Genomic DNA, 26,677 nt, shown 5'->3' with positions numbered 1-26,677 from the left:
GTCACTGTGAATCTAGTGTCAAATAATTAACAGAAGAAAAACAGATTCAGAGCTGGAACACCAAGTTTCTGTGAGCAAGATTCCCGGAAACGTCCTGCAGTCAACACAGTGTGTCTGCCAGAGACATTTTAAGGACATTAGACAAATTACACCAACATACTGAACATGTGGTGGTGAAGAGCCTGGAGATCAGATCCCAGGAGAGGCAGGAGTTATTAATAACCACATCAACAGCCAAATACTGTCATGTTACCGCAACGTCGCTAAAAAACGATGAAAACAGGAACAAGAAGAGGAATGTTAGCAAAATACTGAACAAAACACACAAATATGCACCAAACAGCTGTGTTTTCAATGAAATGATGAAAGGTTCATTTCAAGATTCTTTATTGTCATTGAGCATAAACAACAGACAATAAAATATACCAGTGAAATGTACCACTATACTAAAATGTATATAATTTACACAGAAGGTGAAGGTGAAGGTGGAGGTGGAGGTGTAAAGTGCGGTGTGCAGTGGTTCACAGTTCTCACAGTCTCTCACTCCAGTGGGGGGCTGCTGGGGGTGAGAGCTCTGACAGCTCTGGGGAAGAAGCTGTCCCTCAGTTTGTTGGTGGGGGTGCAGATGTTCCTACAAACAGTCTGTGGTCCGGATGGCTGGGGTCCGTGGCGATGGATCTCCCCTCTTCCTGACCCGGCCTTCATATATAGAGTCTGGGTCAGGGAGGGGGCACTGACTCCACCTATACTGCACTGTAATGTGTTTAATGTGTGTACTTCTACTTTGTGTGCATCAATAAACTGTTCCAGGTTGTGTCGTGTATGTCAGGAAAGAGCTTTGTTCTCTCAGACCTGTTGTTCATGTTGACCCTCCAAACCAACCATCCTGTGAAGCACAGCAGAGACTCTGTGTTTATGAAGGACTTTGACGGTTTGATAGACGGATCTTATTTGAGGCACGAGTGAGAATATTTCCTGTTTTTCTGTCCTTCACCAACTGATTGAACCAACGGTCGATCTGATCCCAGAGCAGTTTGGCTCCTCTGGAGACTGTTGGTGTTCTGCTCCAACAGTTTCTCATATTTCTGTTTCCCACAAAGTCTCCTGATTCGACCAACCAGGAACCTGAACAGACAGCAGATCTGACGGCTTCACACTGACAGCAGGAGCAGCTACAGCGACTTTCACCCAAGGTAACAGCAATCCTCAAAAAAGACTTTAATCTAAAGCAGAAACACGTTTAAAGACGTAAAGACTTTAATCTGAAGTAGAAACACGTTTAAAGACGACGTGAAGACTTTAATCTAAAGTAGAAACACGTTTAAAGACGACTTGAAGACTTTAATCTAAAGTAGAAACACGTTTAAAGACGACGTGAAGACTTTGATCTAAAGTAGAAACACGTTTAAAGACGACGTGAAGACTTTAATCTAAAGTAGAAACACGTTTAAAGACGACGTGAAGACTTTGATCTAAAGTAGAAACACGTTTAAAGACGACGTGAAGACTTTAATCTAAAGTAGAAACACATTTAAAGACGACGTGAAGACTTTGATCTAAAGTAGAAACACGTTTAAAGACGACGTGAAGACTTTAATCTAAAGTAGAAACACGTTTAAAGACGACTTGAAGACTTTAATCTAAAGTAGAAACACGTTTAAAGACGACGTGAAGACTTTGATCTAAAGTAGAAACACGTTTAAAGACGACGTGAAGACTTTAATCTAAAGTAGAAACACGTTTAAAGACGACGTGAAGACTTTGATCTAAAGTAGAAACACGTTTAAAGACGACGTGAAGAACTTTAACCTGACGTGAAAATATATTTAATAAAAAAGACATATCAGACACACTGACAGCAGGGGACATATAGAGACTTTAATCGAATGTGTGCAGGCTGTTTATTAACAGCATATTTGATCCTCACCAGGACTTCAGGTTGAACCAGTACTGACTGTTGGAGACAGCAGAAGGAAGACGAGACTTCAGGATGGACACAGCTTTGACCTTCATCTTCCTCCTGCAGTGAAGTGCTGCTTTACTCTCATTGGTCACCGTATTTATGGGTTCGATGTTTTCTGTGTTTGGAATCGCAGTTCGTTCTCTCTGTTGCAGATGCTGGTGTGTTTGGTCTTTGCCCAGAGGACAGTCCGTCTCTTTCTCTACGGTCTTCAGCAGTGGAACTCAGCTGTTGGTGGACGCTGGTGAAGAAGTGGCCGATTGTGATGAAGATGAGACAACAGGTAGCCTTCTTCCAAGTCAAAAGCTGAGATGTAGAAAATCCAAAACCTGAAAGCTAAAATGAGAACAAGCGGCAGAGTCATCAATACCAGCCTTTACCTGCACAAACTTCTGCAGAACAATGATAGAAACTGTCACGAACTTCTGCAGAACAATGATAGAAACTGTCACAAACTTCTGCAGAACAATGATAGAAACTGTCACGAACTTCTGCAGAACAATGATAGAAACTGTCACGCTTGAGAAGGAAAGCATCTAAATGTTTATTTTGCCACAGATTCCACCTTTAATACAAAACTCTACTTAGACTTTGCAGAAAAATCAACCACGTCTCCGCATCCTGTTTCATTCTGAAATATATCAAGTCTGTTGTCGAAGAGTAGTTAAACACACAGGTTGTAATGTGGGGCACTAGGGGTCTCCCAAACAAAAGTCACAAGACAGCGTTTCATGATGTCATGAAGTGGTGTGGAATTATGGGAGATACCAAGGAAGATGAATAATTGTGCTCCATCAGGAGTAACGTCCACAGCGCAGAGTCAGTTCTTCCTTCCTCACTCTCCGATGTATCGTCCGGTGTTTCCTGTGTTTTCCTGGAAGTTAGAGCAACAGGAGGAAGTAAAGAGGAAATGTTAAACCTTTAATACTAATTAGTAAAATTTCCCTCAGAGCTGCTTCAGAATGTTTTTATCTTGTTAAATATTTAAAAATCTGATCTCATTTAACTTTTGAAGACATGAAGACCACTTCACACTTCAGTTGTTGATTTTAGTTTCTTGCCACATGTGAAGCATTTTATAGCTTGTTTGTATTCTTATTATTTTGTCCATGTCTGTCTCCAGCTTCTGGTCCATCTGTCCAGATTTTATCATCCGTCCCGCTCTCTCGGGATCCGGGATCTTCTCAGATGCTGGTCTGCCTCCTCACTGGATTAAACTCACCTCTGCAGGACGTCCTGTGGTGGGTCAACGACACGCCGGCGACGTCAGCGGACGTGGAGGTTTCATGGACGAGGTCAGAGGGGGGCAGAGCCTACAGCGCCATATCAGTGTTGGAGGTTTCGGCGGCAGACTGGAGGTCCAGATCCACATACTGGTGTGGGACGATCCAGGAGCGGCAGGTTTTCAGACAGAAAGTCTGCTCAAGGGACTGACTGTGACTAAGAGGTCACAGGTTCGAGTCTGCGACTGGACAGACACAAACAGCTGATGATGACAAGCTGCTGAGCTTCCTCACTGTGCTGTTGAACAGTTTCAGATATTATCTGTTTCATTAACCAGCTGAATGTGTGTTTCATGTGTAGCTGTGACTTCAGCCTTGTTTTTGGGATTTGTTCATGGATTTAATATCAGTATGTAAATGACAGTGTGTTGGTGTCTCTGGTAGCGATGAAGCTCCAGAGAAGCTGAACCTGCAGCTCCTCTCAGCTTCAGGAGCTTTACGCTGAGTTTCAGCTCATTGTTTAGCTGAAACAACTAAAACCTCTGATCACGACCTGCTGAGCAGCAAACAGACTCAGGTAGAGACCAGCTGGAGGAGACCAAACTCAGAGCTAAAAGAGAGAGAATACCGGACTGACGTTCATCAGGCGACACAAACTCGACTCCACATCGGTCATCATGTTGTTCTGGAGCTGTTCAACAAAGTTCAACAGATCATTTTAACAGCTGACGATATGTTTGTGTGTTCACGACTTGTTTCTGCTAGATGGAAAAATCTGTTATTTCAGGCTTGGGTTAAAATATAAAATAAGTTCTTAGATGGGTGGTGTTGCGCTGGGAGAACTGAATCCTGGCCGAGTCGTCCGATAATAAAGTGGGTTAAAGTTTCAACATAATTCAACCCTAAGCCAACACGTCTGTTAACTGTTCTGATACCAGACAGCGACTGTAGACTGCAACCACCCCAGCATCTGTCTGTCCTCCAGGAGAAAGAAAAGCCATCGGTGGTTTTTATCAACTCTCCTTTACTCTACATGTGATTTTAAATTCTGCCCCAGAGACAAAGTTTAGTCAGACTGAACCCAGATCAGCTGCTGCCACTGGGTCCAGTTCAGAGTCTTTAATCTGATATGATCAACAGAAATTAAATAATACATGCAAAGATACACGTGTAACAGCTAAGACTGCTACGATGTCGGTTTATATGTCATCCATCAAAATAAAAAAGGTACAAGTTCACTCAGCAAACACAAAACAAAGATCAGTTCCAGTTTAGCCCCGCCCACCTCCAAACCCACCAAATGTTCCTCAGAAGCCCAGATAGATACAAGCAAAATATTCATGTTTTTACATAAGATTATAGATGTAAATTAAATATACAGAGTACATGCTTTTTACCATGGCGGCTGGTTATCCACTGTGTTCCATTTGGCAACAAGTTAGAAACACCTGCGGACAGGTAAACGCTGCTGCGTCCAGCTAGGACAGATCAGTCCAACAGAAGACATGCGGAACTCAGATTATTTAAAGAGGAACCAAACTGCACAGTCTGACATTTATCCGCATGCTACTCCAAAAGAGATGTCTACTTTGACCGACTTTTTACCACGTGCTGACCCATTCAGGTAGACCACCGACCCACGTCACTGTGTCGCTCTGAAAGGGGTTGAACTCTAGTGAAGCCGTTGACTACTGCACGCTCGCATCTGTTTTCTCAAACTGCGGTCCTTTTTGGACTGTCTTAGCCTCCGTAGATTTGTGTGGATATCTTAGAGTAGCATCACCTGCTGGGTTTGTTATTATTTCTTTCCAGAGACATCTGCTCATTTTTAGCATTTTGGAAGCCCCTGTACAAAAAGAGGTAGAATGTGTGGTTTCAGATCAGATGAGAGGGTTTGATTTTCAAGGCCAAGGGTCAAATTTAGAATTCTGGGGGGGGTCTGAACACTGACTGTGTTTCTGATCAAGTGGAGTGGCAAAGATGTCGGTAATAATCTTTCAAAAACCAAAAACTGTACAGTGCAAACAGGAGATCATCATCATCACTGTTGATTAAGTGTAAACAACACAACGTTTTACTAGAAGCTCACGAACACACCACTTACCTGAACACTACAGACTGGATCTACCTACTCATACAGCTGCGTGATAAAGGCAGCAGGAGTCAACAGGAAAGAGTAGAAAGGATAAAAAAACCCAAAGCAGATTGTCTCTCAAACTGAACCAGAAACCTCCTGCTTCTCCTCTGAGTTTCACTGTGAAAGTCTGAAGCATCTGAAGCAGCACATTCCCGCTGAAGAAGAAGAGGAAGCAGAACAACCAGAGATGAAACTGCTCTCTGTCCCCGTCCTTCACACAGATGTGCACCATGTTACCAAAGATGAACAAAATACAATCAATCAGCTTCATCCTGAGCATCTGAGAAAAAGTCCACTTTCTGCACCAGGAGAAGAAGAAGCGGGGGAGGAGACACAAGTCTGTTTGTCCCAGATCAGGACTTAAAGGTACAACGTGTGAGAAGGTGGCTCCAAACAGACAGGGGGCAGCAGATCACCAGAGTCACCTCTAACTGCTGCTCACTGTAATCTTTGTTGTAGCTATATTTGGCTGTAGCTAGTAACTGCTGTTAGCTAGTTAGCTCAGTTAGCCCTGTTAGCTGCCTGGAGTCTTTTCTGACCGAGAGCTCGGAGCAGCGGAGGACTGTTGGCATTTACACCGGGGGAACCAGAACCAGACTCAGCAGCCTCCCAGTGAACCCAGCCAGATCTGGACCGAAGGAAGCCAGTTTGCCGACAAGGAAAACGGTTGAGTAAAAGAGAGAAACTTGAATTGAGAAGGTGTGTGGTTGTATTTTTCTGTTTGATGAGGACACAGGTGTAAGAATACTTCCTTTCTTTACATTTTGAGACTTTAGTTTGTTTATTTACTCGACTGAATAAGCTGAGAGAGCCTTTGAAACGTAGTAAATTCACAAACGTCTCCCAGCTGAAATTAATGGGGGCTAAACTATCAGAATGTCAGGACGGGCTTAGAATGAACAATTATGAGAATAAGACAGCGGCTGAAAAATGCTGGAATTATCTTTTAATACTAGGTCTGTGATTGGATGTCATCATCCAGATAATTTATCTAGATACGGATCAATGCCACAATTCAATGCTTCATTAGCATGTTAATTTCTATGTGTTGAACACACAGCACTGCTCTTTGGTCCTGCAGCCAGGATCAAACCAACAGACCACAGGAATAAAGTCCTGCTAACAGAAACAAAACTCATCAATGCATCTTCAAAACAACGTCTTGATGAGAAATTATTCAGGGCTCGTTGGTGAACAACTATAGCAGGTGAGCTAACTGCTAACAAGCCCAGTCCAGACTGTGCTAGCGCTGGGGCTAATTGTCAGAGCTTTAAACTCATTCATTATCAAATAATTAAAAAATATAAAGGACTGCTGATGGGATTCACGTTGTGTCTATGCAGCTTCAGGTCCGGTCAGCTCTGTGTAAACTACTCGTTAGACTACATGATGAGGACTGATAGCATCATGAATGTTTATCTTTATTACTGTTCATGCCATAAGGCACATGGCTGATCCACTGGACAGAGAGTCCAGTCTAATCATTGATCTCACGTGATAGAAAGAAACTCTACAAAAACTAGGGAACTAGCTAGAAAACTAGCATTTTGCTAATTCTTCTCTTGACCAACCTGCACACGACAACTTTTAAAAAATGTATCTGAATAAAGACAGAAGGTCAAATGATGGTGAGCTAAATGAGAAGCATTACTTTCTCTTCATAGAAAGACCTCGACGGCTTCTCAGCTTTTTCTTACCACAGCAACAGGAGCAGAGATTTAATCACTTGTAAGTCCTGATGTGGGACAAACGCGTCTGTTTTTGGTCTCCTGAATCATCTCCAGCCTCCGACTGAAAACCAGGAGTTCAGTAAAAGCAGAACAACTGTCCAGGCTGCACAAACACCAGCAAACCCTCCGTCAGTACTTAGTTGTTAGCATGTTAGCATAACAGCAGAGCGAATAGGAAGATGTTGTTGAACGTGTTAAACGTCAGCTCTGGATGTTACAGACACTCTGGGTTCTGGTGTAATTTGGTCCCGATAATCGATTTGAAGTGTTTGTAAAGAGTTAATGGAAGGCCGAACCTTCACATCATCATGTGATTTTTGTGGTCGATGCAGAGTGAAGCGTCTCCGCTCTGGTGGTCTAGTGATCACTGGCAGTGGGTGCTCTTACTGGCTGACCCGCCCCCGTCGTGAAGCCGTTGCTGAGGGTATTGGGACTCAGAGGTGTGGCAGGTGTGGGCGTGGCCTCGACTCTGGAGGCGGGCTCTACCACAGAGCAGCTCTTCTGCGGTAGTCGGGGTTGGACCGGCACAGTTTTGGGGACGATGGACGCTTGTCGAAGCCCGTCGACACGGAGGGGTGGTCTGGTGGGTGCAGAGCTGGGCGGTTTGGGGCTGCGCGGAGGAGAGGGGCTGAGGGCACTTTGACCGGTGGACTTTGATTCCTGCTCCTGCGGCGGCTGCTGATCCGGGGACGGGGACTCTTTGTCAGCAGGGGCGGGGCTTGTTGACTCAGGGGCCGGGTCCTGCTGCATGCTGCTCTGCCTGGAAGCCCCCGAGCCCGGAATCTCACAGCTGTCGGTACGACGGCGCGAGCCCTCGTGCATACGACTGGTGGCCACGACAGCCTTCATGGCAGCCTATTGACACACACACATTTAATATGAACATACGCACACACACAGACACGCTGTTTATATACATATATATATGTGTGTGTGTATGTGTGTGTGTGTGTGTGTGTAAATATACATATGTATGTGTGTGTGTGTATATATATATATACACACACACACACACATATATATACAATATATATATACATATATGTGTGTGTGTGTATACACACACACACATACATATACATACATGTAGCCCTGGTTAAAAGTCATTTAGACATTAAAATATAAATAGTTTGCAAACCATGGGTTAGGGTTAGGGTAATATAACATAATAACATGGTTAAAATTATACATGGTTGAAAAAGTTCCTATGGACAGGGTTAGGGGATAAAAATGTACAGTTCATGCAAATGAGCATAGATTATTTGACATGTATTTGAGCCAGCACATGAAACCAGAAAAGACAGTCTAACTGGGTGGCAGCCTTATGTGTCAATCATGCTTTTCTTTACTGTGATTGTATATCAGGAAGCTAATCAGCCAACCCAGTTTCACTCTCTTCACAGAGACGTGAACGCTCCTTTGGACGACTTTGGAGAGGTTTCCTGCTGCTGGTGTTGATGGAGACTGTCGCTGCTGTTTCTGTTTGTTCTTCTTCTGCTGTTTGACCACCACGCAGCTTCACCTCACTAACCCCTCTGACTGACAGTATTCCTGGATTCATGAGTAACTACTGACTGACTTTTCTTTGTGTATACCAGTGAAGGAGATCACAGTTTACAGGCCTCATACCTGAGTGAAGTCTGAACACAGAGGTTACACACAGTAAACTGCAGATTTCATGTGCTGCACTGTGGAGACACAAACTTTCAGATCCCCTCAGAAACCTTCCAGATCGTCCCTCTTTTTGACCCACTTAATTTGAGAAACTCAGTTTTTAACACATGAGAGCTGGCAGGCATCACACCACAGTCAGTATGAGCAGGAGGACTCATGACTCACACCAGCAGCTCTTTATATGGACGAGTCACTGATGTCTTTCGCTCAGTCGACACTAACGAGCCTTCCTCACCTTCAGTTTGCGCCGAGCGTTGAACTCCTGTAGTTTCCTCTGGGTGGTGTCCATGTGGGAGAAGCGGGCGGCTTTGCCGAGCACCCAGGGGTGCTGCAGGGCCTCCCGGACGCTGAGGCGCTTATGAGGGTCGAGGACAATCAGCTTACTGACCTGCAGAGGGACAGAAAGGAACAGGACCGAGTTCAGGCCCCCTGCCCGGGCGGCACGGTCAGATCTGACGGAGCTGACGAGCAGTTCACTGTTGAGTCGCACAAGACGTCTCAAGTCTGAGATAATCCAGACGAGTCCAAGTTAAGTCTCAAGTTATTTGAGACAAGTCTAACTAAAGTTCTTCCAGACAAGTCCAAGTCATTTGAGTCATGTTCAGATCAGGTCTCAAGTCATTCCAGACTACTGTAAACCCATTCAGTTCTATTGGCAGCTGTAAACGCCAATCAGTATCTACGAATAATTAGAATATCACACGTCTTTACCATGTTCTGTCGCAGTCAGTGTGAATTCAGCACTGATCTGTCTGCATGTGTGTGTCGGTCTATTGTTTCCAAGGCTGCGGCTGGCCTTTGAACCTGGCGGTATGCTAACTGTTAGCTCCAGGTTGATGACTGGAGTCAGATCAGTCGCAGTATTAATGAACGGACAAATACATTTATATCAGTGTTTGTATATAAAAACCATAAAAACATAGTAAATGAATGTTTCAATGCACACAAATATTTATTGTTGTATATGAATGTAAAACAAATTCACATTTAAAAAATACATATCTGCTATGTGTGATTGGCTGAAATGGAAGCAGTCATCTGATTGGCTGTTGTTTAAGGAGCCACACAGATGCAGTGAAGTTCATGCAGTTCGTTAACAATCTGTTCAGAAACAGAACATCCGAATATGTTTCTGATGAAAACTGCAAATACTGAAACAAGAACAAGAAATGTTTGCATCATAATCACCTGTGATTCTGTCTTTTACATGTTTTACATTTATAAAAAATGCTAAATAGTTTGTGAGTCCTTCTGTGGGCGTTCATTAATAAATTAATTAATAAAGAACCCGTCATCAATAATGCTGCGTTCACGGAGCCCACGGTGTTTAGAGGTGCGCTCGTGATAAGATAACTGCTCCCCGTCCTGATTAAAACACCTACGGGGCGTGCACGAGACCACACCTGTGAGGAGACCACACTTCAGGGTCCTGGTTCGGGGGTTTGAAGAAGTGGTCTCTCTAATTCAGGTTTTCAGCTCACTGAATGCTGACGGTGCTGTTAAACACGACCGAACACCGAACATTTCACTTTAAATATGTTCCAACAGAACACTTCAACATTAAAACGACGACGCTGTTTTAATGTCACAGTGCTTCATGTCAGGAGGAGGATCAGAGGACTCACCAGATCCTTGGCATTGAGGGACACCTCGTCCCACCACGGAGACACAAACTCGTAGTCGCAGTTGAGGATGCGGCTGTACATGTACTGATCCCCCCTCGGGTCAAAGAAGGGCTCGAAGCCGCAGAGCCTGAGGAACAGGTAGTTCAGTTAGTGGCACAGGTACTCGAGTTCATAACGTGGACAAACACTACGGCTCCGAGACTGAAAGCAACAATTAAAAATGAACATTACAAAATGAACATTACAAGACTTCATCGACTTTTTCCTTTTTCAGATTAGCGACTTTTTTGTGATTTTGCTGACGAACAAAAAAAAAAAAATGCAATAACCTCCAGAAGATAAACTATTGTGGCAATTACATGTAATTTCAAGTGATGATCAGAAAAGTTCCACTTCTAGAGAACCGGAGCAGCGTCTCTGTCGACTGTCGACTGCTGCTGAATGTCTGAGGACCACAGAGGGACGAAATGCGGTGTTTCACATTATCATCGTTCAATGGCTGTTATGACACAGACGAAGTCCTTAAAACATAGATCTGAAATCTCTACTGACAGGAGCGAGTCAATACTGACTCACACCAATGTGTGTGTGTGTGTGTGTGTGTGTGTTAATGGACTCACAGGATGTAGAGGATCACGCCCACTGACCACATGTCCACCTCAGGGCCGTAGGCATTTCCTCGCAGGATCTCTGGAGCTGCAGGCAGAGGACCCTGTTAGCCGCCAGATGGCTAACAGAAGCTCTAACTGAGAGACTGTGAAATCCCACAGAGCAGCAGCTGCACTGAACGCATCACTGCCTGCTACCAGATACCAAAGTAACACAGGTCTTTAAACACATCTGCTACTGCACCATCTATTACTGCTGCTACACCATAAACTACTGCTGCTACACCATAAACTACTGCTGCTACACCATAAACTACTGCTGCTGCACCATAAACTACTGCTGCTGCACCATAAACTACTGCTGCCACACCATCTACCACTGCTGCTACACCATAAACTACTGCTGATGCACCATAAACTACTGCTGCCACACCATCTGCTATTGCTGCTACACCATAAACTACTGCTGATGCACCATCTACCACTGCTGCTACACCATAAACTACTTCTGCTACACCATAAACTACTGCTGCTGCACCATCTACCACTGCTGCTACACCATAAACTACTGCTGCTGCACCATAAACTACTGCTGCTGCACCATAAACTACTGCTGCTACACCATAAACTACTGCTGATGCACCATAAACTACTGCTGCTGCACCATCTGCTACTGCTGCTACACCATAAACTACTGCTGATGCACCATAAACTACTGCTGCCACACCATCTGCTATTGCTGCTACACCATAAACTACTGCTGATGCACCATCTACCACTGCTGCTACACCATAAACTACTTCTGCTACACCATAAACTACTGCTGCTGCACCATAAACTACTGCTGCTGCACCATCTACTACTGCTGCTACACCATAAACTACTGCTGATGCACCATAAACTACTGCTGCTGCACCATCTGCTACTGCTGCTACACCATAAACTACTGCTGATGCACCATCTACCACTGCTGCTACACCATAAACCACTGCTGCTGCACCATCTACCACTGCTGCTACACCATAAACTACTGCTGCTGCAACATAAACTACTGCTGCTGCACCATAAACTACTGCTGCTACACCATAAACTACTGCTGCTGCACCATCTACTACTGCTGCTACACCATAAACTACTGCTGCTACACCATAAACTACTGCTGCTGCACCATCTACTACTGCTGCTACACCATAAACTACTGCTGATGCACCATAAACTACTGCTGCCACACCATCTGCTACTGCTGCTACACCATAAACCACTGCTGCTACACCATAAACTACTGCTGCTGCACCATCTACTACTGCTGCTACACCATAAACTACTGCTGATGCACCATAAACTACTGCTGCACCATCTGCTACTGCTGCTACACCATAAACCACTGCTGCTACACCATAAACTACTGCTGCTACACCATCTACAACTGCTGATGCACCATAAACTACTGCTGCTACACCATAAACTACTGCTGCTACACCATAAACTACTGCTGCTGCACCATAAACTACTGCTGCTACACCATAAACCACTGCTGCTACACCATAAACTACTGCTGCTACACCATCTACTACTACAGCTACACCATCTACTACTACTGGACATGTATCACTGCATGTTAACAACTTCATCAGCTTGCAATAATTTACTCCTGTTACTGCACTACCAAGTACTCCTTCTGCACCATTTAGTACTGCCAGTACAGCTTCATCATAATGTAGTAGAGGTAGTGAACTCACCACAGTACCCCGGTGTACCACAGACGGTCTTCATGGTCACCTGGTCATCGATGATTTTGGACAGACCAAAGTCAGCTGTAAGAGAGGAGAACATTTCTACAATTTAAACTGAAATAAAAGAAAAAACACATTATTCTTTGTTTCATTTATCTGTTGAGGTTTTGAGATAAGAAAATGTTCTTGCACTGATGTAGTTCTGCTGTTTCTATTCTAAGTGAAACAACGGGATGAAGCAGTGGAAGGTGGAGGCGGAGGACAGTTTCTGAACTAAAAAAAGGTGCTGCTGGTGGTGTGGAGGCTGAATGTGAGCTTCTTCCATCTGTAGCTGTTAGCTGGAGGCCCATCGGCCATCTGGAAGCTGACACACTGAAGCTTCTCCTCGTCCAAATAAATGGATCACATGAGAAGCGATGGTTCATTCACTCTAACTGAAGAAAAGAAAATGTTTCTGCTTTCGGCTGCTGCCAATAAAATTAGTTCAACCTCCTGCACAATATGAACAAGGTGACATATGAGATTATTTCCAGATGTCACAGATGAATTATGGTGGAAGTTCAAAGTACAGTTACTCAAATACTGGACTTAGGACACATTTGAGGTGCTTGTACTTTACTTTAATATTTTCATTTGCTGCTACTTTATACTTCACTCCACAACATAAACTTGATTACTGTGATTAATAAATATATTCATAATATAAAATATAATCAACAAACAGGCTATGAAATATTACAGGAGTAAAACCCAGCAGTATAAGAAGCTCTGGAGTCTCTTTATCAGTTCCTCAAAGCAGCATCTACCTCTAAAGTGCAATGAAAACACCAAACGGCTGAATGCAGAGAGCTCGGTGTGTCAGCCAATGAGATGCCTTCGATCCACTGGGATCTTCTGCCGCCGCGCTCCAGGTGACTCCGTTCTGTTCTTACACTAAAAGACGAGTTTGAGCTGATTTCTGTGTCTCAGAGTTTTGTAAAGCTGATTGTTGTTGTTCTTTAAAACTGTGGCGGCGACTGAACGCTCGTTATGACATCAGTGACGAACAAACGACAGACAGCGACAGACGTCTGCACAGAAGCGTCTTCTCATCCTGGATTATCATAAAAATGTGTAAAAACACTCATGTTTGAGTATTTTTAGAGCTCAATCTTTTCTCTTCCTGTAAGAATATTTGTGATGACTCATCGTGAACTCGAGCGACTGGCTAACCCCCCCCCGTTAGCTTGTGGCTAGCTAGCGGAGCGTAGAGGTGTGTATTAGGATTTCAGCAGGTGAAACTTTTCTAAAATGAATCCTGATCTAATAACAGGTGATGGAGGTTTGGGTGGAGGTAAACAGTCCACTGCATCCAGTGAGCCAATCACATCTAACGGATCTGATTTACATGCCATTGTAGCTAAACGTCACGTATTCAGCTTCATCTCAAATACGTCACATTACAGAAGCTAAAGAGACTCTAAACACACAGAATAAGAGGAAAACGCTTGTATTTGTTTATGTGTTGTCATCCTGATCACAGTCTGGGCTTCATTAACGTCTTATTCATAGATTTAAACACGTTTAACAGCGATGTTACCGATCTTCAGCGGAGCGTCCAGCGACAGGTCGGCGTACAGCAGGTTCTCCGGTTTGAGGTCACGATGCACAACACCGTTCTCGTGTAGGTACTGAAACACAAACAGGCAGTTAGAGAGCTGTAGCGCCCTCTAGAGGCTGTACTGTTACAGGATAGAACAGCGGCGGTAACAAGATGTGAATGGAAAAGCTTTAGGGTGAGGAAGTGGGGTGGTGTCGGGGGTGGTGTAGGGGGTGGGGGGCTCTGGGAGGACTTGGCAGGATGGACTGAACTGACAGATGGCCTCTTCCTCCAGCTCCCAGCATCCCCTGCTGCTCTGTGAGCACTCAGCTAGTGTCTGAAGCTGAACTCAGCACTCAGAAAGCACTTTGTGAGATAACAGAAGCAGATCAATCAAATCAATCGAGTTTTTCTATTTTCAACATGTTTCTGACCTGCAGCTGCACTTTAACATCCAACACACATCACTGCGTACGAAACGGAGCTGTCTCATTCATTTTAACATCATTTGATTCATTCGCCTCATTGACTTGGAGAAAAGTAAACACAAAGAGAGACGTCTCAATAACTACAGTTTGTTCACTTAATTCTACTGTTTCCAAACTGAATTCTACTGTTTCTAAACTGAATTCTACTGTTTCCAAACTGAATTCAACTGTTTGTTCACTGAATTTTACTGTTTCTAAACTGAATTTTACTGTTTCCAAACGGAATTCTACTGTTTCTAAACTGAATTCTGCTGTTTCCAAAGTGAATTCTACTGTTTCCAAACTGAATTCTACTGTTTGTTCACTGAATTTTACTGTTTCCAAACTGAATTCTACTGTTTCTAAACTGAATTCTACTGTTTCTAAACTGAATTCTGCTGTTTCCAAACTGAATTCTGCTGTTTCCAAACTGAATTTTACTGTTTCCAAACTGAATTCTACTGTTTCTAAACTGAATTCTGCTGTTTCCAAACTGAATTCTGCTGTTTCCAAACTGAATTTTACTGTTTCCAAACTGAATTCTACTGTTTCTAAACTGAATTCTAATGTGTCTTTTCCACATCAGCCTATTAATGTTGCAGATGCTCTATTTAATGGTCATTTCGCTCCATATGAAAATTAATCTGTGTTCATACTGATGTCCACCTGGTGAGGTCACAATCCCCAGTTTGAGAAACTGGGGATGTTGATGTGTTCAGGGGCTACAGGATGTTTCTCAGCAGCAGATTACTGCCACACACACATTTGATACAGCAACTACAGCTGTACTGTAATCCCAAAACACACACATATAACAACACATATACACAAACATACACAGGCGTATGATTCCCTGCGTGGTAGATGTGGGTCAGCTGTAGTCAGTGTGTAATTGTGTGTGTGTGTGTGTGTGTGTGTTTGTGTGTGTGTGTTAATCCTCTCTGGTTTTAATCTGTTCAGCAGCAGGATGGAAGCTGCTGTTACATAAGAGACATGCAACTGCTGCACGCTGCGGCCGTGTGCAGCAACTCTGCTGCCAGCAACACCTGCAACCGACTGCAGCAACACCTGAAACTGACTACGGCAACACCTTTAACCGACTGCAGCATCACCTAAAACTGACTGCAGCAACACCTGCAACCGACTGCAGCAACACCTGCAACCGACTGCAGCAACACCTGAAACTGACTGCAGCAACACCTAATACTGACTGCAGCAACACCTGCAACCAACTGCAGCAACACCTGCAACCAACTGCAGCAACACCTGAAACTGATTGCAATTACAGCAATTATCCGAATCCTAACTCAACGCCTACAAACTACACAGGAACACAAACAACAGGAACTGAAAGTATTGTAACTGCAACAAACACAGAAACTACAGTAATTACATCAATCACAGCAAGAGCTACAACTAACCACATCAACTACAGAAACTAGAGGTTCCTCGTTCAGAAATTTGGGCCCTGGTCCCAAACTGACCTGTGCAAAACCCACTTCAGAGGACTGTTTCCCCTGAACTGGTCTTCTAGGCAGAACTTCCTCCAAACTCATTTCATTATGATTACTGGCGGAACAACAGCTGCACTGAAGCTGCTGACGATCATTAAGAGAATTATTTTCACTTATTCTAGCAATAATTAACATAATTATCACTCACTTCTTCAATCTATAACATTTTCCCCTCATGGTGCATTCAGCCATGTTGGCCCCCAATAACCTCCCTGCTGTGCAGTGTTGTGTAAGCACGTCAGTGTCAGTGAACGCCTCGTGGTTTTCTACTCATTTCATTTTGACATTTAAAAATGATTTTATGCCACTTTCACGTTTGATTAAATCTGCAGTGAAACAGGAAGACTGTGATTCATCAGCTGGAGGAGGATGAACTCCTACACCACAAAATGTGCTTCTGAACAGTCGCAGGAAGTCCTAATGCAGACAGCAGTTCCATGCTCGTGAGCCTGAAGGGAGCAGTCCACCGGTGAAATCCTGTCAGAGGGTTCAGATGGATATCAGTTTCATTTCTGTGTTCCCACGATGTGTTAGCCGTAGCTTAGCACAAAGACTGCGCAAGCAAGGGGAAACTGCCAAACTAGCTCATTAAAGAGAGAAACAAATCCACCTTCCAACAGCTTCCAGTCTGTCTGACTCAAATGTTGTATGTTGTTAGCTAACAAGTTAGTGGTCTGGGTTTACAGTGGAGCCAGGGGTCAACAACGCTAATTATAAGCTAGCAGGAGCAAGAAGCTAACTGGACCTAGAAGACAATGCTATGATAGCGAGAACTAGCGACTAATGCTGCCTGACCAGACCCTTAATAACCTCTCCCCCAGAGTAAGGCATTATTAAGTGCTTCATAATGACTAGCCAATATGCTACTATTACTAGCAGTAAGCATGCTAATAACTAATGAGTTAATGGTGAATCTGTGTGCCCTAATATACAGTGTGACCAGCATCTCATTCATTCACATGAAGAAAGCTAAATGGAATTGTTATCTTTTGGTTATTTTGTAAGATAGAAACTAAAAAGAAAACTTTCATTGGATAAGAGCGTGACGAAGACCTGAACACGAGTTACATTCACAAACAGCCTCATCCTGCATCAGACATGAACACAGCTAAAACATCCAAAGAGCTGATAGAACAACAGCTGAGCATCGGGGGAACCAAACCCTGAATTTATCAAAAAAAGAAGGCTATTAAGTACGTATGACTGTCCAGAATGAAAAGAATCATTAGTTGAAATGAAGCTCAACCAGCTCCAACAGTAAAATCCTGCTTTGACATGAACGACTGAGTCACAGTAATCTGATGAGATCAGAGAGAACAGGAGAACAGAAGAACAGGAGAACAGTAGAACAGGACGTCACAGGGACGTTTTACTGCAGTACTTTTATTTTAATAGTTGTACTAAAGTAACATTTCAATGCAGGACGTTTAAGGGCTGTGAGCAAAGAGCTCTGATACTTTGTCTTTAGTAGTTTTGCTGAAGTATCTGAGTACTTCCTCCATCACTGCCTCTCTGCTGGTGTTGTCGTGAAGCTGCAGAGACGGAGCAGACATGGAGGAAGTGAAAAGTAATCTAACGAGCAGAGGGACGGATGGAGACAGGGACGATTGTCAGACAGTGGTGGGGCAGCAGTCTTACCGCCACGGCCTCCAGGATCTGTTTGATGACGTGAGCGGCGTCTCTCTCGCTGTAGTAACCGCGCTCCACGATCCTGAACACAAAGATGTCATTAGACCCAAACAGGAAGGGCAGCAGGACACCTGTATATCTACACCTGTCTTCACACTGAGGACAAAATTACTTTTTAGACCGGGTCTATGTTCTGAGGTGGATCAGATATAAAGTCCTCTGTATTGTACTTCGATCTGCTGAGCTTCCAGTGTCATGAAGATGTTTCTTTATGTAATTACAGCCTAAAAACCTCATCTTCCTTAAACAAGAGAAGAAATGACGAAGACTAGTGTATTCAACCAAACTGCTGACTGTCAGGCCTGCAACTCCGAAACTTTCACCACAAGCTGCTCCTTCTCCAACGGTTTTGTGTTAGTGATTTTTATAATAACACCATTATGAAAACTGTATCGCTCATGTAGATATCAGGTGTGTGCAGGTGTGGGCGGATTACTGTCAGCAAAAGAAAACCTGAGAGAACATTTGCCTCCATCCTGCTGCGTGAATCTGATTCACTGATGGAGTCAAACAGCAGGTGGAGCTGATTCTCCACTCGCTGCCATTAAACCACCACAGAAGAAGAGACACAACCAGATGACATCCATTCCTTTTTATCCACAGATTGAAAATGTGCATAAAAACAGGTGGATGGAGACACACCTTGTAACCTGGTACGTCAGAGGAGACAACAGCATGAATGAGTTGTGTCAGAGCTTTAGGAAGCTAATGTCCTTTCCTCTACAGTGCAGGTACATGTGTAGTGTGATATAACATACCTGTCAAACAGCTCTCCTCCGGTCACCAGCTCCAGCACCAGAGCGATGTCAGTGTCCGTCTCAAAGATCTCCTTCAGCTGGATCTGAGAGAAAACAAGAAAAACTCCATTTTTACCACATTTCTCAAATAAAAACTGGTACAGAAATAAAAGTGGTTTAAACAAAGCCGTGTCTCAATCAGGGGCCACGGACAAATAAAAGCCTGCATTTAATTTGAGCTCTTCTGGTCTTACCAGCCGCTCAGAGTGCTTCCAGTATGTGTGTTGATGTCTCAGCCAAACTGTACTTTGTGGTACGACCGATTATAGTGATCAAACAGAGGGAATTAGAAATAAAGGCTGCCTGCCTCAAATACAGGCCCGCTTCAAATAAAGGCCTGGTGTCTTCTGCAGGTGTGGTTAATAAAGGCCCTGAGGAAATACAGTATATCACACCAAATTCATACAGAGATAGAGTTTACACTCGTTTTAAACAATCACAGTGACATAAACATTAAACAGCTGACATCGTGCTGCGTGTGGTTTCTGACTCGTGCTGTACGTACACGAGCCAGAGATGGAGAACCACTTCTTACAGAGAACCTCAGGTTTTTTTAAGAATGTGATTTTCAGTTTTCTGCTGATCTGTTGCACATGCATCACCACACAGGTAGAATATTTAAAATATGGTGAAGCACAGTGAGCGCTCCAAAAATGTTTCTGAAATGACACAGAGATCTGTAGACATTCGACTTGTACATGAAATTACACATCACTTTTTACAGCGTTATACATTTCAACAAAAAAGACTGAAGATCATTTGTCCCTGTTAATTATTCATTCATCTGTTGTTACATGATCAATATGTGATCAAAAAGAAGATTGTTTGGATCACATGTTATTGTGATCGGAACTGTTCCCGAACCAGGAACGTTCCTGGGCAGCATTTCACACATGTAGGAAACAAAAGAGGAATATTTTGCTGATATTCATATATGATTATGATTATTACTTTACAATGAACATGGAAGAAAACCTGTATATACATTACAGGCAGTGATGTAAACAACTACAAAAACATAGTACGAGATATGAGAAGAATACACAAAAAAACCTGTCAAATATTATAATATTTCACAACATGTATGTAAAATACAGATAAAACAGATAATAATAATTACATCACATACATTTTACAACTAGGCTAATCATCATTCAGTTAATTATTAGTGTCAGCGATACTTACGATGTTTGGGTGGGAAAGACGCAGCAGGACGCCGATTTCAGTGCGAACTATTTTTTTGTCGATCTGCAACAGAAGAAACGACGTGAGGCTGAAGATCTGATGTGTGCCGCCGTCACCTCACAGCCAAACTTTTCTTTTTATTACAAAAGGTTAAAAATACGGGAGATTCACAGGAAAATATTTCAACGGGAGGACAGCGGGAGAGCAAAAGGAGGGTGAAATACAAGACAACCCCAATGAGAGGGTTGACAGGTCGCAGTCAATGACAAACATGTTTTTTCTGGTCCATCAGTGCAGTGTGGCAGTTTAAGACAGTCCGCTGATGCTAACAAACAGGGACCCCCATCATGACCTCTGACCCCCGGTTCCTCCATCGTGGCCGAACACTGACCGTTTTCTTGAGGACTTTGAGGGCGTAGGGTTTCTGGGTCTGCTTCTCCTCGCAGCGATAAACGATGGATGTGGCTCCTCTGAAAACACGAAACAAGCAAAGCGCAGAGTTAAACCTGAACACCGACACACACGAAGAGCTCGTTTCAACAGTTTGATATGTTTTATATGGATTTTTCTCATAAACAGGTTTTTGTTTTAAATACTTGATTATTGTGGGAATTTACAGGATTGGACAAGAAAAAAACGTTTTTGGAAAAAAGTATTTGTCTAAAGTTTTCAGGTACTTGTACTTGTGTAACCTGCTTCTACCTTATCTCTGAGGGAAATACTGAACTATTTACTTCACTACATTCATCTGACAACTTCAGCCACAGGTCCAAATTATGAATGATCATTATAGACTGAACAAACCAGCAGCCACTAAATTAACATTAACATCATTATTATTGAATTATTATTATTATTATTATTATTGAATGCAGGACTTTTACTTGTAACAGAGTATTCTACACTGTGGTACTTCTACTGAAGTACATGATCTGAGAACTTGTTCCACCTCTGCAGAACGCACAGATGTGATGTGCTGTATGATGTGAGAACATGGTGAGTGAACGAATGTTTTTTTATCCTGACGTGTGCTTTAAAATCCAGATATTCAGTTTACTGTGAGAGAAAACTGAAACAAGCTGAAACTGGCGCCACGTTTCCTGCATTAACCTGATTCGTGCTTCGCCGAGCGGTGACATCGGTGTGCAGCTCTGTATCACATCAGTGCTTCTCTCAACTGTTCATCGATTATATTTGATTTTCAGCTCATCGACTAATCGATCGATCGAGCAGCTGACTCTAATTATTGGTGTGATGCTGCAGACAGACTGCAGCCTCAGAGTCCGTCCACTTCCTGTGATGGACGCAGGAAGTGATCTACGTCAGCGTGTTGCTGCTCATTATAACACAAAAACGCATCTTTCATCTGGATGAATCACTTTTCATTATTACTCCAAATCAATAACAGATATCTGTCATATTTATCTGCAACATTAATCATTTGGAATAAGACAATTCTGATTTTAAACTTTATGTCCAAAGCTTCTCATTCTTGTGAGATGGACTTCTGATCGTCCACAGCAACCTTCACATCAACGTTCTGTCGCTCTGCTCAGTCTCACACAAATTCTTCTGTGAAAACACGCTGAAACAACTGACTCCAGACCAGCTCGCTGCGCACAGAAGACGCTTCCACAAAAACTGATATCTGGGTCAGGGGTTCGGCTCTGCAGCAAATCAATGAAAGTCAATGTAACGTCCCCAAAAGTGACCTGAGTCAACCTGTGTGTGTCTTACTGAGCGTGTGTGAGCGTTACTGTGTGTGTGTGTGTTACTGTGTGTGTTACTGTGTGTGTGTATGTGTGTGTGTGTGTTACTGTGTGTGTGTGTGTGTGTGTGTGTGTGTGTGTGTGTCTGTGTGTGTGTGTTACTGTGTGTGTCTGTGTGTGTGTGTGTGTGTGTTACTGTGCGTGTTACTGTGTGTGTGTGTGTGTGTGTTACTGTGTGTGTGTGTGTGTGTGTTACTGTGTGTGTGTGTGTGCGTGTTACTGTGTGTGTGTGTGTGTGTGTGTGTGTAGGAGTGATCTGTTATTCTGCTGGGACGGATGGAGGAAAGAGATCCATCTGAAATCCCCCCCCACACACACACACACAGTCATGGCTGGTCTCCATGGAAACAGGACACCTGGTAACAGAGCGGGTGGTGACCTGCTCACAGGTTTCTGGACTCACTGCTGACATCATCGTGCTGTTTCTATGGAGCTGCTGGTGTTTTCTGAAATAACAACAAACAACACCCACGTGCACACGTGGGGTGTGTAACACACCACACACACCACACACACACCACACACTGTGTGTGTGTCATTATATTTCTTTTCACTGGCTTTCAGTTCTGGTTCGGTTCTTTCATTCAACAAACAAGCCCACCGAACATGAAGCCGTGAGACCGACAGGGGAATCTCTGATTGGACAGTTTCTGTGATGTCACACTTTACTCTGTACTCCTGTAAAATCTGATGCGACCCAAACAAACATAAATTCTGCGTTGACAGAGACAATAACGTTTGGTTTTGATTGACACGGTCAGAGAGGCTTTCACTGAACTTCATGGTTGTTACTGAGGTGTGTACAGGTGTGTCTACCTGGGAAGGTGGCCTGTAGCACAAATCATTTATTCATATGGTGACGTTCCTGGCTGGACATGTGACCACAGACTCATTCAAAGATTTCAGGGCAGAGTCCCGGATGAGGACCCTGGATACCCTCACTGACCCTGAGCCCTCTGCTGGCCTCAGTCTGAACTTAAACTCTGTCAGGTATCAGAGCGGGGGGGGGGGGTGTCCGCCGGTCAAGACTGAAACTCTGGGTGCATCTCATTTCTCCTAATTGTCGTTCCCTCGATCCTCACTTGAACAGGAAGTACTTTGGGTGCGCCATCTTGCCGTCCGTCCCAAAGCTCTTATTTCTTCTCCGAGGTATGAAGGTATGAAGACTCCGCCCCCACAGTCCACCTGTTCAGTTCTGCTATAGATGTCACTAACAGCCTCCCAGCACGTGTGGAACATGTTTGATCATATAGACGACAGCTCTGTTATTGATCAAACTTCAAGTGTCGGAGACTTTAACGTTATGTTTCAAGCCTTCATGTGGCCTCGTTATGTTTCCAGAACTGTCTCTGATATATAAACCAAACACACACAGGGGGGTTGGTGGGGGTGTGAATATAACAGTAAATGCAGCAGAAACAGACGTCGCTTCACGTGACGCTTCAGAGGCTTCAGACGTCTCAGTTCTCTTAGAACATATTTCCTGGTTTCTTCTCTCCTTGCTGGTTTCCTTGCTGGTTTCCTTGCAACCCCGGTGGGGGGACACAAGGACGAGACGCAAGTGAGGAAAGAGATGAGATGACACCATTTATCCGTTTGACGTGACTGCAGAGCTGTGGGATGATTGGAATGAAACGTGGTTCCCCTCAGGATGAACTGTGATGACGTTGTTTTTTCCTCCAGCGCCTCCATCAGGTCAACATTTAAATGTGTCAACATTGATGGACATTTTTCACCATTTCCTGACATTTTATAGACCAAATAAATAAAAGATTAATTGAAAAAATAATCTACAGATTAATCAATTGGTCTGATCCCATCACAAGATGGTCAAGAGTGTCTCCATTAACAGTCTGCTGAACTAGCTGTTAGCATGTTAGCAGCTCCTGTTAGCAGCATAAACATGGAGGGACAGACAGTTGGATCACTGATCACTGTGACACTGAAGAAAACTTTGAGGGTTTATTCTGATCACAGAGATCAGAAAATCCGTCTGGACACGGTTCTTTAAAAGACAGCAGGCGTCACTTCCTCTTCAGTCTCCTTCCAAAAACACGCGGACAAAAAGACGAGGCGAAGCTGCAGCAACACAAAAACACGTCTCAGCTGGATTTACCTGCTTTCTTTTAGTCTCCTCCTGTGAATGTGGGCCCACAGCGCCCTCTACTGTATGGAGGTGAAGACATGAGGACATGAAGACATGAGGACATGAGGCCGGAGACCATCAGGTTCTGTTTGTGAGTTTCTTTCTTTTTTCTTTCTCGTGTCGGTGTTGGTTTTCGGGCTTGTTCTAAATGAAAGTAGAACTTGTACAGCTTGTTGTGAACTCAGACTCAGGCTCAGACTCAGGCTCAGACTCAGGCTCAGATTCGGGCTCAGACTCAGGCTCAGATTCGGGCACAGGCTCAGGCTCACATTCGGGCACAGGCTCAGACTCAGATTCGGGCTCAAAGTCAGGCTCAGATTAGGGCTCAGGCTCAGACTCAGACTCAGGTTTAGACTCAGACTCAGACCACGGCTCAGACTCAGGCTCAGATTCTGGCTCAGATTCTGGCTCAAAGTCAGGTTCAGATTGGGGCTCAGACACAGACTCAGGCTCAGACTCAGGCTCAGACTCAGACTCAGGCTTAGACTCAGGCTTAGACTCAGACTCAGACTCAGGCACAGACTCAGACTCAGACCACGGCTCAGACTCAGGGTCAGATTCTGGCTCAAAGTCAGGTTCAGATTAGGGCTCAGGCACAGACTCAGACTCAGACTCAGGCTCAGGCTCAGATTCGGGCACAGACTCAGACTTAGATTCGGGCTCAGACTCAGGCTCAGATTAGGGCTCAGGCTCAGGCTCAGACTCAGACTCAGACTCAGACTCAGATTAGGGCTCAGGCTCAGGCTCAGACTCAGGCTCAGGTTTAGACTCAGACTCAGACTCAGACTCAGGCTCAGACTCAGACTCAGGCTCAGGCTCAGACTCAGGCTCAGGCTCAGGCTTAGACTCAGACTCAGACTCAGACTCAGGCTCAGACTCAGACTCAGGCTCAGGCTCAGACTCAGGCTCAGACTCAGACTCAGGCTCAGGCTCAGACTCAGACTCAGGCTCAGACTCAGACTCAGGCTCAGGCTCAGACTCAGGCTCAGGCTTAGACTCAGACTCAGGCTCAGGCTCAGGCTCAGGCTCAGACTCAGGCTCAGGCTTAGACTCAGGCTCAGGCTCAGACTCAGGCTCAGGCTCAGGCTTAGACTCAGACTCAGGCTCAGGCTCAGACTCAGTGACATGAAGCATCTGGATACAATAACATCTGTTACCTCTCTCATTTAGGATTTAAACAGACTCATAAACTGATGGTCTGTTTAATTCTGACTTTTAGATTTAAGTTATGTCCTCAGTCCACAAATGGACATGCCCCCCATCACACTCCACAACACAGCCCAGACCCTGTACAGGACCACCTGTCCTCTGTTTCTTCATATTATGAGAAACCTGGATCCAAGGAGAACCACATGGAACATATCACACTGTCAGTTTACCCCTGTGCCCCCTAATGATGTAGTCCAGACCTGCCAAGCTCGGAGCTCAGGGTGTAGAACTCCTCCACCGACCCGTCCCGCCTCGACCCGTCCACCCAGAACTCCACCGGCTCCGAACCTGGCCGGGACGTCGGCATGATGAGAGCAAAACTCCCCAAATAAGGACCGAGAGGACCAGTACTGAGTCCAAGATCACACGAGGACCTGAACTGGTTCAGACCGGGTCAGACGTGACCCGATCAGAACCAGGAGCAGAGTAATCCAGAGCAGATCTCCGATGTAAATCCAGCTCGGTAAAACCCAGATTATAGAAGCAGAGGGGGATGATTCATGATCCTGATTGGCTTTAATCCAGACCAGCAGGAGGAGGAGGAGGATCCGCCTGCTCCCTCAAACTCTCGATCAGGACCGTTTATCGCAGAACAGAAGATGAAAACTACGAAGAAACAAACAGCTTTGACCGCCAGAGACAAGCACGGCTCTTTAATCCGGACTAAAGCAGGAACCGGGCTTTAGGCGCACCAGGTCCAGATGTGTCGCAGCTTCCATGGGGCCTAAAACCCTCTCAGATGTCGGATCAGTTCAGTTCATCACCCTCCTCCCGGGTTTTAGTCGTATTTCCGTGTTTTTGCCGGGACAAACGGTCCCTCCGTCCCTCCGGAGCGCAGCAGCCTCCCGGTGCAGATCCAGCTCCGAGAGCGCAATTAGAGTCCGGGATCCGGATGCGTTTTAAGACGGAATCAGCCAGCGACACGCAGGCTGCCTCGGTGCGGGATGTCGGTGCTGGTTGTCGGAGCTTTGATTCCGGGCAGGGCTGCTCCAGATGTCCGCTGGATCTGCGGAGACAGAGATGCTGCTGTAATCTCACAGCCCCGCCCCCTGTCACCGCGTCGACCAATCACAGCCCGGCAGGCCAGCCAACCCGCGCTCCCATTGGACGGCGGGGCTGTCAGTCACTGAAGCTTCCGTTGGCAACCTAAATACAGAAATAACCTAAATACATAAATGTACATTAGCGTGACATCTGGAGACTTTGATCCCGCGGGAATCAAACCCGCAACCCCAGAGAATCAAACACGTGATGCTGTCCGTCCTACGTCATTGATATCTTCATCACTCAACCAGGACGTCTGATGTTCCCGCAGCTTCTTCATGGAGGTTCATCCGTACAGAGCTGCTGATGTGTGACTGCTTCACTTTGACTTTCTGTCACTTTCAGACTCCTCACAAACTGTTTAGAAAAGCTCAGGTGTGTCTCACCTTCATCAGTGACAAACCACCTTTAAACCACCTCCACACAGCCTGCACACGTTCACTGTTTGCAATGAAAAGTAATGAAAAGACGAATTCAAGGGAAAATTTATTATCATAAACTATAGGTTAATAACTATAACACGGTGGTTAAAGAGTGAACGAGTGCACCATAAATAAACGTTTTTATTCATACAACTTTTATTTAAAT

General features: G+C 44.5%; 1 protein-coding gene across 1 annotated transcript; it reads right to left on the bottom strand.

The window, feature by feature from the left end:
* Positions 1-4,500: 4,500 nt before the first annotated feature.
* On the bottom strand, positions 4,501-25,352 carry si:ch73-60h1.1 (calcium/calmodulin-dependent protein kinase type IV). The gene is made up of 11 exons (XM_041935766.1): positions 25,246-25,352; positions 20,313-20,391; positions 19,922-19,984; positions 18,698-18,780; positions 17,889-17,961; positions 14,270-14,360; positions 12,697-12,771; positions 10,970-11,045; positions 10,350-10,476; positions 8,960-9,112; positions 4,501-7,905 (listed from the first exon to the last, which is right to left on the bottom strand). Exons 1-11 carry the CDS (start codon positions 25,350-25,352, stop codon positions 7,408-7,410), a joined length of 1,425 nt encoding a protein of 474 aa, XP_041791700.1. The 3' UTR covers positions 4,501-7,407.
* Between the last annotated feature and the right edge of the window lie 1,325 nt (positions 25,353-26,677).

Source organism: Chelmon rostratus, chromosome 4 (assembly GCF_017976325.1).
Source record: "Chelmon rostratus isolate fCheRos1 chromosome 4, fCheRos1.pri, whole genome shotgun sequence".
NCBI classification, from domain to species: Eukaryota; Metazoa; Chordata; class Actinopteri; order Chaetodontiformes; family Chaetodontidae; genus Chelmon; species Chelmon rostratus.
Note: the sequence above shows the minus strand (reverse complement) of the source record. Positions and strands in the feature narration are given on the sequence as shown.